General features: G+C 41.3%; 1 protein-coding gene across 2 annotated transcripts in view; it reads right to left on the bottom strand.

Moving 5' to 3' along the window:
* Positions 1–12,320, bottom strand: part of LOC122809011 (synaptophysin) — a 1,240,178-nt gene that overhangs the window by 306,420 nt on the left and 921,438 nt on the right. For both annotated transcript variants that reach the window (XM_044080199.1, XM_044080200.1), the window contains one exon: positions 5,107–5,302. In XM_044080199.1, coding sequence (XP_043936134.1) covers positions 5,107–5,302 — 196 coding nt within the window. The remainder of the gene's footprint in view (positions 1–5,106; positions 5,303–12,320) is intronic.

Raw genomic sequence — 12,320 nt, forward strand, 5'->3', positions numbered from 1 at the left:
TACCTGCCCATCAGTTTTCTGCACTAGTTGCACGTCTGGCAGGTGGAAATGTAATTCCTTCCACTGCCAGAAACAGAGATTGCAATAGCCTCTTTATTCTCCTTCCTCAACATCTGTCCACCATCAGCTGAGTCACCATTCAGACTTAAATCACCAATGTAGTAGATTCAAACTCTCCCTATCTACCAATGGGTCACTCAGTTAAATGTGACTCTTGAAGGGGCCATACAGTACTTTACCAAATGCATGCCATAGTATTACAGCAATAAGCAAGCTGTTGTGGCCTCAACAACTCAGCAATAGTGCCTTTTTTAGGCAATGTCAAACTGAAAGTACTTCCGACATAGCAAATCAAAACCAAGAAAATGTAAAGGTATTACTGCTCAATGCTAGGAGTCTAAAAAAAAAAACTCCACTCCCGAGAAGCTCTCTTCAGCCTAGAAAATGCTGATGTCTGTAAGGTCACTGAGAAATGGTTTAAATCCATAGAGAGCAGACAGACAGTGCAAGGGTATTATGCCTTCCACACATTTGGGCGACCTACTACACAGACAGGGACTAAAGGTGGAGGTCTCTTGATTTATATCAAAAATAAATATAGCTTAAGGCTGGTCAAAGAGGACAATGCACTTGAGCTACTCCATGTTCAAATCACTACTGGCAAAATCCAACACCACTTCCTTGCAAGCTACAGGTGTCCCTCTATGACCCAGGAAACCCACACCATATATTTCAACTTACTGGAAACACTCAGCATCTAACCCAATATGATATTTGTGGGTGACTTTAATTACCCCACTATTAACTGGGAATCCTATACGACACAAAAAGTACAAGCACAGAGATTCCTGGAATTTGTAAACACAAACTCACTGGACCAGATTGTCAATACACCAACCAGGGGTGCAACCATACTGGATCTGGTCCTCACTAATAAGGCAGAGTGCTGCACACTCCTAGTGCAATGTCTTCCCTTGATCAGACCATAAAATGGTCTACTTTGAATTAAAAATAAAACATAGACCCCCAGCTAACCCAGCTAACCCTGGAATATTCGGAAACTACTCTAAGGCTAACTTCCTGTTATTAAGTGATAACCTGACAAAATATCAAGCCCCATAATCCCTGAGAACACTGCTGCCTACCCAGAACTGTTTACAGACACCCTATGCAAGCATGCTAATAGTTGCATAGAGGCAGCTGTACCCACCAGGAAGTACAGAACTAACTCAAAAAACAAGCCACCCTAGTGCAATCACAAGCCACCCTGGTACAATCACAAAACAGAAGAAAAAAACAATGGCAAAAATTAGGAGGTGCAGCACCCAGCAGGGTAAAATCACACTCATCAAACTAAACAAACAACTCAGAGGACAAATAAAGTCAACTAAAGCCAAATTTCAGGTAAATTTTGCCTTCCAGGCCAAAGACAACCACAATGCATTCTCCAGCTATGTCGGCAACGGTAAAGGCAATACATAATTTTGTACAGAGCTCATTGTAAATGGAGCCAGCTATACTAAGCCAGCTGATATAGCAAACCTACTGGCCAACAAATTCAGCTCCAGCTTTACCTCTCTCTCCCCCTCAACCTTCCCTCAGGAAATACCATCAAATATAACTACCCCTGCTATCACCAGGGAACAGGTCCTTAATGCTCTCTCTAAGGCCAAGAACACTGCATTAATGGGTCCAGACATTATCCCTGGATGCCTTCTACATAGCATGAAACATGACCTATTAGGCTGTCTGGAATTGCTATTTAACTGTAGCCTCCAAACAGCCCTTGTGCCAAATGAATGGAGAACAGCAACAGTCATCCCTCTGCACAAAGGCTGGCCATCTACAGACCCTGGAAACTACAGACCAATAAGTCTCACCAGTCTTATATGCAAAGTCATGGAAAGAATTATCATGGAAATGATCAATAATGATATAGTATACCTCCAGACACTGGACCTAACCCAGTTTGGTTTCATCAAGGGCACATCATGCCTACTCAACCAGGTGGACTTCTTTGAGAAGGTCACCAAAGCAATGGATGAGGGCAAGATGGTTCATACTGTCTACCTTGATGTGGCCAAGGCATTTGACATAATACCCCACTCAGGTATTGTTGACAAACTCAAGAGGTTAGGTACAAACCCATATGTCCCTGGTGGATAGCCAAATGGCTCACAGACAGGACCCAGGAAGTTAAAATTGGGGAGTCCACCTCTACAGAGAGGCCAGTCACAAGTGGAGACCCTCAAGGATTGGTACTTGGACTGTTTCTTTTTGGCATTTACTTCTCTGAAGTCAAGGCTAATGTCACTGGTCACTGGCTGACTAAATTTTCAGATGATTGCAAATTAGGAGCTGTCATTGAATCCCACACCTACACAAATTTACTCCAGGAAGGATGACACAGACAAACAACTGGTGTCAGAGCCATGGACTAAAACTAAATGCCAAGAAATGCATAATAGTATCCTTCTGGAAGTTATCCAAACCTGGTAACTATCATATTGACAACACACCCCTTAGAGATGACCTAGTAGTCAGGGACTTAGGGACACACATACTAACTCCTTGGACCATCATGTATCTACTTTAGTGAAGAAATCATTCTATGCTGCTCAAACTTCTAAACAGAGGTACAGCATCTATGTCCAAGGAAGTCATTGTTCTGCCATATTCGGCATTCATCAGACCTATCACTGAGTACAATGCCCCCTTTGGTATGTACCTAACCAGGCATATCCAACAAATGGAATGCCCACAGGAGGTTCCTCACTAAAAGAATACAGGGCATAAGTCAGATGTCCTATGCAGATGGTGTTAAGGCCTTTTCCCTGTTTTCTGTCTCCTACAGGCTGTTGAGGTGACATCTATGCCTGGCATACAGGGTGTTATCAGACCTCACTCTGACGTACCTACTACATATCTACAAAACAAACAGCACCAGATTTACCTGTTATAAAGACTTAAAATCTTACCTGTGATATAAATAGGACCTGCTGGAGAGACAGGTCTGTATCCCAGAGACTACCCCATCTCTGGAACAGACTCCCCATCCATGTAAAGCAGAGTTCCTCCCTAACCCAATTCAAGTGTAACTTAGACAATAGGATGGGGAAGAGGAAATTCATCATTGGCTTGGCACCTATATCTCTAATGGACACAGGCAACCTGAAAATGATTAATCTCCCAGGCCCCTGCTTGTAAATGTTTCATCTCCCAAGCCCCTGCTTACACTTATCAATGGTACCAGAACTTGCCAGAGATTTGGGATTCATGCATAGGCTTAAAAAGGCCTTTGTGGTCATTAGAGTAGCAAACACTTATGAACCTATGAACCAAACTCAATGCAGCTTTCTTCCTTATGTATTTGTCCATTGGTGAATACTGCTGCAAGGCGGTGGGTGCAACTGAGTAACCCATACAGTTTCCCAGCATCTTGCCTACCTCCCTATTGCTGTGCAATGCAGCTCTACTTATATACTTCTGGGTATAGTAAGCATATGGACCTCAATCACCTAGTGGCATACAAATTAAGTGGATTTGGGAATCACATCTCTTAAAGTTAGAGTGGCGCAAGGGGTTTTCCTCTTATGCCACATTTCTCCATGCAGGTTGCTGCTTTTTAATACTGCTGCATTAAATATTAAAAATGTTTAGTATGCCAATAATGCATATTATACAATGCCTACTCTAAAACGTGCACGCTGATTGGCCAGCCCAACCAGCGTGCCCGTTGTAAATCCCTCGATATACTAACGGAAAAAGGTCCGGTCGCCCGGACTTTTTCCGTTAGTATAAAACACTGTCTCGCTATGTTAAAAGAGTTTAACATAGCGACACAGATTTAAAAAAAGCAACGGAGATCTCCATTGCTTTTTTTAAAGCTGTCTCGCTATGTTAAACTCCTTTAACATAGCGACATTATGTAAAAGCAACGGAGATCTTGCGATCTCCGTTGCTTTAAACCTTCGCTATGTTAAATGAGTTTAACATAGCGAGACAGCTTTAAAATAAGCAACGGAGATCTCCGTTGCTTATTTTAGCTGTCTCATGTTAAACCCATTTAACATAGCGACAGTAAAAGCAATGGAGATCTTGCTCTCCGTTGCTTTTGCCCACAGCTCTGATGTACTGCGAGGCATGCAGTACATCAGAACTGCTGCGGAACACCAGACAGCTGCGGAAGGGCAGCAAAGAGGCATTATACAATGCCATTATTTAAGAAAAGTAATTATTTCTTTTCTTAAATAATGTCATTATATAATAACTCACTTCTGGGTGTGGTAATGCTGGATTTACCCACGGTTGTCTTTGTTTGGTCCCTCGGGCTTCACCCTCGGGACCAAACCACGCCAACCGTGGGTAAATCCAGCATTACCCACACCCAGAAGTGGGTTATTGCTATAATACACCTCTGCACTGCATAGCAAGGGATCCTCCATGAATCATATCCATTTTTGATGAAATATATAGAAAAACTGTATTTCATTTCAAAATTTCTAAATTAATCCAGATCTGTTAATACATATTCATCCATTAATGTAGGTATATAATGGCATACAAGTCAACGCCCATGCCTGCTCCTCTTATCTGCACATAAAAATTGCCACTTTTGAAAATGAAACATTTTTTCTAATGAACATTCTGTTAGTTCCATGAATATCTTTATTTTTTCTCTTGTCCAACTTACTAAACTCAAGAAAAGAGTAATTCAATACAACTTAGCAAGCTTCATGTGGTATATTTGCACAGAAGTATTTTTTATCAGCAGTTACCAATAATAATAATAATAATAATTAAAAAATGCATCTATCACAGCTAATTTGGAAATCACCAAAACATGTATAGGTTCAGTAATGCATTTGATGCTCTTCTGTTGAGCTCTGCAGGTTGGCAAACATGGTTCAACTCTGGGGAAGGCAATAAAAAATAGTGCATGTGGCTAGCTTTCTCATTTCAGCTGGGTTTCTGCCATCTTTGTCACTGTTTCATGCTCAAAGCCACTATATAAAATATTTGCCAATATGCACATGCCCATATGAACAGGAAGTCATCGTTATATGTAAATCAAGTGTGAATATTTGTGAATAAAATGATACTTACAATCATGGGTCCCTTGTTGTTCTCTCGGTACTTGGCTTGAAAGAAGAAATACACAACGGTGGCACCCAGGGAGTACAGGAATGCAAAAACAGCAATGGTGACAAAGAATTCTGCTGAGGATGAGTAGTCGCCTATCAGAAACAGTCTCGCCTTCTCCCCAGTGCAAGTTGGAACATCAAAATAAACCTGGTGAAGCCTGTAAGGGAGTAAAAAACAAAATATAGCAAATGACTGAAGGGTGGTCTGATGCAACAAATAAAATCCAAGAAATATAAAACAGACCAACCACCACAGCTAAAAGCATAGGTTTATTCAAATAAAGTAAATCAGATGAGCGCTTTCGCACAATAGTGCTTCATCAGATCCATAAAAATCAATAAAGAACAGCTCAAATTTAAGTAACAGTCTACCAATCAAAAATCAAGGATTCAATGATGTAATGACCGAGCCTGTAAAACAGGTTTTAAGTGGCAGTAGCATTCAAACCTGGAGATCTATGTGCTTGTAGGCACAATATCCACTTCAGTTCCGTAAGTTCAGTTTTATTAACAGTATCTCCACCTCTAATATTATGTCCAAGCATTTCCAAAACAGTACATTTAAAAGAATGTCCCTCATTAAAATTAATGTTTAAATAAAGCATTCAGAGAATTTTTTTCTCCTGATATCACCAATATGCTGCAACACACGTGTCTTCAAATTCTTGTTGGTTTTGCCTACATAAAAGGCCACACAGTGTGTGCGATGTGCAATATACACTAAATTATTACATTTACAATCAGAATAAAATTCAAACTTATACTCCTTAGATTTAACAGGGTGAATAAAAACATTACTATTAGACATAAATTTACAAGCCTGTAAGGGAGGAAAAAAAGGAAATTAGAGAAGGAAATTCTCAGCTGGAACAAGCATTTTTCCCTAGAACACCCATAAACTTAAGTGGCATTCATCTTCCTTACTTGTACACTTTACCACACCTTCATATGCTAGTACAAGAGACAGTGTAACAAAAAAGGGCAGAATGCTATATTTCTGTAATGTGCCCTCTACATTTGAGTAGAAAAGGAAAAATAATTTCACTTTTACTGAAATAATCCCATCTCCCCACAGGACTCAAAACAGTTATTTGTCAATGAACTCTTCCTCAGTAATTACTGAATTTGGGGCACCAGTTTACAGTATGTGTAATGAAAACATGTGTTGTAGAATAAAGCTAGAAGCTATACGATCACACGAACAGTATCAGATGGCTAAGCAGCTACCAAACCGAATGCATTCTCCATTTCTGGAATAGGATGCCCATACATATCAAACCAATTACTTTCCTACCAATTTTAAAAAACAGCCCAGATGACCGGATGTCCTGAAATACGTAGACCGAATAACCAAAAGATCGGACTTACATTTACTAAGTCTCAGATGCCATTTCTTGGAAAATTTTTCTCCAAGGTATGGTGATATTGTAGTTGGTATATATAAGTTTGGGGGAGGGTGTAGGGGGGTATTTAGTAGTAGAAGTGAGATATTCAAAAACCTGAGAAGTGAGATATTCAAAAACCTGAATTTTCTTCTGTTGTGGATTTCTACATTTAATACTAAATATTACTTAATCTGAGTAATGGATATCTCAAAACCAACTTAGTGAAAGGTGACTGAAGGGAGAAGGGCGCAGCATCAGCATGAATATCCCACAATGCATTTTTGTGCCTTTTTTTCAGGAAAGCCAAGGTTTTCAAAGTCTTATGAATATCTCATCTTTCATACTACTTTGTTTAAAAAATTATTTGTTGGGCTGTTATATTTTATATCAACAATCAGATAGCTAGGTCTAGCAGACTAGACTATTTAAGGACAAATGCATATAATAGCTTAAAAACATGATTTTCAGCATTTCTTGATAGGTTCATAGTTTCTTAAGTATCTACTAGATATGCAGTCCAGGAGACCATTAAAGAACTTAGCTCAAATTCCAAATTACCAAAAAGCACTATCTGGTTACAAGACTTGCTCAAGGTCATACAGTAGGTAAATGAAAATGGAAAGATTCAAACCTTGTACCTTTGGCACAGGAAGAAGCTCATTAACAAATGATATTGATCATGATACAGAATATTTTCTGTAGTACTAATTAGTACTAATTTCACAGTATCAATGCATGTAGTTATTATTTTCTGATTAATAAGAGAAAAAAAATGATTTAGCAAATGCCTTCATTGCTACATTTTTCAAGTTTTGTAATTGTTTGATAAAGTCTTGACCTTTGTACAAAAGCGCTAGCTGCACTTTGAATACAAATTATTATGTTGCTTCATTTTCATCTTCTGCTTTGGCATAGCTGTATTATTTTTGTGTTTTACTAATTCATAATACATTGTACTTCAGAAAGACAAGATTTTGCTAGTCCCAAGATTTTGGCAGACTCCCAACTAAATGAAAAGACCTCTTTACCTACACCAAATTTAGATCCCATTTCAAAGCCTACTTGTTTATTCATATCCAATGCAAATTTGTGTGTGTGTGCGCGCGTGTGTGCGTGTGTATGTGTGTGTGTGTGTGTGTGTGTGTGTGTGTGTGTGTGTGTGTGTGTGTGTGTGCACGTGTGTGTGCGTGTGTGCATGTGTGTGTGTGTGTGTGTGTGTGCGTGTCTGTGTGTGTGTGTGTGTGTGTGTGTGTGTGTGTGTGTGTGTCTGTGTGCGTGTGTCTGTGTGTGTCTGTGTGCGTGTGTGTGCGTGTGTGTCTGTGTGTATGTGTGTGTATTAATTGTTGCTTGACATTACTGTGCAGTCAGTATTGCTTCACTTGTGTTTGTGTCTGTATTTTGCCTAATGGTACACTATGCTCCTTATGATAATATGCCTTACAGTCTGGCCCCTGGTGTAAGTCTGTTTATAGATGGGCATTAAACCGAAGTAAGTCACTTACATTGGGTTCAAGTCTTTCGGAAACAGGGCAGAGTTACTCTGACAGCAACTCTTTTAGAATCTGATCCATTGTCTTTGTACAGCACAGGCTGGGCTTGAAATTTGTCATATTTGATCAGTATCCTACCCAGTAAACAAATATGAAATAAAACAAAATAAAATAGAACCTGCCATGCTGATGTGGCTTCACTTTATATTGCAAATTTTTCTTATCCAATGTAATTTTATTACACAATAATTCTTCAATTGCTTACTGTGAACAGTACTCTGATTTCATACTTTTTAATATCTCTCGCAACAGATTCAACGTTTCTTTTGCAATGATGTCCATTGTTTTTTCTTACTAGCCATCTTTCACAAAAAAAAATAAAGACTTAAATGGTAGACTTGGAATGTTAGCTCATTTAGTAAGTAATTCAGATTCAGAATTTTAAATCCACCAACATTTTCTAGCCAAGGTGTGAATATGATCACCTGAAACTGACAGCATACATATAGGAAAGACAAAAGTGCTGTCACTGCCTGGGTGCTTTATAGTAAAAATGAACTACTTGCCCAACTTCTAAGTATTCTTAAGGTTGTCAAAGTAAGAGATATAGCCTCCCGTTTCTGACAGTTTAATTTCTCCAAATCTTTTGGGTTTTTAGTATCATGATGGAAATGGACCCCATTCCTAAGTCAAAGTGTGATTAAAGTTCACGAAATTAGCATTGTTTCAATCTTTGATGTCAGCCAAAAGTGCTCTTTGCAGCATCCTCAATGTACCAGAACTGACTCCTGCAATTCATAGGTTCATAGGTTCATAGGTTCATACTAGGCTATCTGCCCAAGGGCATTTATAAGCCTAGCCCATAGTTATGTGGCTTTCGCCACCCCTTTAGTTTGAATAAAAACTATGCCTATCATTTTGCTGTGCCTCTGTCAAGCAGTGACGCTGAAGTAATCCCTGGGGTATATCTGCAATCTCCCATCCATTGGTCAAGATTCCTCTTGAACAAGACCAGAGAGGTGCTCTGCCTCACATGTACCGGGATTTTGTTCCACAGCATAGGGAGTCTCTGGGTGATGAATCTGTCCCTCCAGCACGTTCTATTTATAACCGTGTCAAGGTTTAAGTCTCCGCCCTTGTGGTTCTGAGGGGACTAGATTTTTTGAGGTGAAGCATATTCATCAAATCTGGGTTTGACATGGCCTTATATGTCAGGCACAGGTCACCTCTGAGCAAGCGGTATGAGACTGAATAGAGCTGGAGTTCTTTCAGTCGGGCAGCATAAGACATATTTTTGAGACCCTTTATCCTTTTGGTGAGGAACTTTTGGGGCCTTTCAAGCTGCAGCAGGTGTCTGGTCAGATACATTCGAACGGGCAATGTACTCAATCATAGGTCTAATAAGTGATGAGTACAGGGGACGATGACCTCCCTTGATCTAGATGTGAATCCTTCATGATCAGGTGGGTGATATAGAAGGTTTTCCTAATTACTTTAGCAACATGAGTGTCAAACGAAGGCTACTGTCAACCTGGGTCCCCAGATCTCTGATGACTTTTTCTGTGCTCAGTGGATTGCCACCTATATGGTAGCTAGGTAGCCTTGTTTTTCCCAAAGGGTATGACTATGCATTTTTGGCGCTTAACTTCAGGCCATGGCTCTGGCACCAGTTATCCATTTCTGTGAGGCCCTTCTGGAGGATATCTGTGTCAGATGTGTTTTCGACTATGGCCCAGTTTGCAGTCATCTGCAAACTTTGTCAGCCATAACCCTCCTGTGTTTGCTTGTACTTCAGAAAAGTAGATGCCGAACAAGAGTGGACCCAGGACTGAGCCCTGTGGGACACCACTTGTGACAGGCTTTGAGTCTGACATGGCTCCAGCAACTCTGACCCTGTGGGTTCTGTCACTTAGCCAGTTTGCAACCCATCTTGTGATGTATGGGTTTACATTCAAGCTGATGAGTTTTTCGATGATACCTGAGTGGGGTATTGTGTCGAAGGCCTTTGCCAGGTCGAGGTAGGCTGTATGGACTGCCTTTCCTCATCAATGGCCTTGGTGACTGTCTCGAAAAAGTCAACCAAGTTTAAGAGGCAGGATCTGCCTTTGACAAAGCCAAACTGAGTTGGATCCAAAGTCTGCAAGTTCCCTATGTCTTTATTTATGAGTTCCATTATGATCCTCTCCATGGCTTTGCAGATAAGGCTTGTCAAGCTAATGGGGCGGTAATTTCCAGGGTCTGTGGAGGCACCGCCCTTATGAAGTGGGACCACAGTCGCCGGCGCCACTCCTTGGAGTGTATCCTGAGGTGAGGCTAAGATTAAACAGCTGTCCTAACTGTGGGTTTAATTCCTCATTGAGTTCATGAAGCACACAGCCGGGGACACCATCCGTCCCATGGATGCTGTGTTTTTGCCTTAGTGAGGGCAGTTCTCACCTGGGCGTTGGAGATGTTTGGGGGCTACAATCCTCTGGAATAGATATCTCTCCTTTTGGGGAGGGGAGAAGTTTGCACTGAACCTGTCAGCCAGTATGTTGGCAATGTGTGTAGGTTCAGTAATTTTCACATCATTTTGAACTAATTCTGAGCATATCTGGGAGTTTCCTCCTAGGTTTCTAACATAGCTAAAGAAGGCCTTATGATTCTCTTTAGAGTCCTTGGCGATTTTTCTCTCAAAATTTGCCTTGGATGATTTTATGAGAGCTCTTAGTTTTTACTTATAATGATCAAAGGTGTCTTACCTTTCAAGGATTTTGCTCTATCTTGTAGTAGCTTCCTCCTTTTGTTGTAGAGCTTGTTTATGGCTGGGGTCCACCAGACTGGACGCTTGCCTTTGGTACAGAGAGTCTTAGTTTTGTTTGGGATTGCCTGATCCATGCAGTCCTGTAGGTGCTGGTAGAAGGCATTTGTAAGTGATTCAGCGGTTTGAGTAATGTTTACCACTGGCTCAGGGGCCTTAAAGGAGACCACACTAGTTTTTAGAAGTGTGAAATCGGCTTTTGAGAAGTTTTTCACTGTGGTCTTTTTTGTTTCAGGTGGGGGGGGGATGAGGACCTCCAGCGAGATTAGTTTATGATCTGATCTCACCAGTGAGGGGTATACTTCGGTGTTGAACATTTTGATCCCATGTTCGTGATGATGAGATCAAGTATGTTTTCTCCTCTTGTGGGGATGGTGACTAGTTGTTCCATGGCATTTGAGTTTATGAACTCCAGGAATCTTTGGGTTAGAGTGTTCGGGCTTGAGTAGTGTTCCCAGTCTATATTAGGGTAGTTAAAGTCACCTAGTATGATGGTGTTTGTAGATACATTTATGCCCTCCAATGTTTTCAGGAAGGCCATGTGAGGTTCCTGAGTTTGAGAGGGTGGCCTGTAACATGCTACAAATTGCAGAGCAGTCTTGCCTATGGTTAATTGCACCTGGATGGTCTCCGATGCATCATGCGTTGCCACCAACCTTGAGGTGTGGGTGTCCTTTATGAATATGGACACCCCCCCTCCTTTCTTGGTGTTGTCCGGATTTTGGGGCCGGCATGATATGAGGTGAAACCTGTTAGTGCTGGGGTGCTCTCAGGAGCCTTGAACCAGGTTTCTGTCACAGCACAGACATCGACGTTCTCCATATTGAGAAGGGCCTCGAGTGCGTGCATCTTGAGATTGAGACTTCTGGCATTGAGCAGCATTACCCTTAGTTTTTTTCCTTTTGGTGTTCTAGGGTGGTAGGTTTAGAATTTGAGCCTTGCCTAAAAGGCACTATGGGGTGGCAAGAGCCTTTGCCAATATCCGGAAGCCCAGGGTGACAGGTGCAAGCCGTCCCTTGCGAAGCAGCGTGGCTTGTCCAGCATGTCATCCCAGGCAGACAGACATTGATCCCTTTGAATGACACCAGAATTTAAGCCAATTATTAAAGCTGATCATCTTATCACTGTATTGTGGCATCATTCTAGGTGAAGGTAGGATACTGCTCAAGGTCAGGGTCATACCTGCCTGGGCTACATAATCAGAGAGCTCCTCGATGTCCCTTTTCATGTAGTCCAAGGAGGTACGTCTCAGGTCGTTGACACCAGCGTGGACAATGACTGAGTCGCACTTGTACCTGCTGTTGAGAGACCTGAGTGCTTGCGTTATGTGGTGGATTCTAGCGCCTGACAGGCAGCTTACTGTGACCTTCTCTTTACTCAGTCTGGTGAGCGACACGTCAGTGTGTCTGACTATGGAATCACCAATGACAAGTGTGTCTGGCATTTTGTTTGGCCTTAAGGGCTGTGACTGTTTGACACTCTGACTGTGTGGTCTATGTGT

This window comes from Protopterus annectens, chromosome 8.part0 (assembly GCF_019279795.1).
Source record: "Protopterus annectens isolate FY-2018-M chromosome 8.part0, PAN1.0, whole genome shotgun sequence".
Classification (NCBI taxonomy): Eukaryota; Metazoa; Chordata; order Ceratodontiformes; family Protopteridae; genus Protopterus; species Protopterus annectens.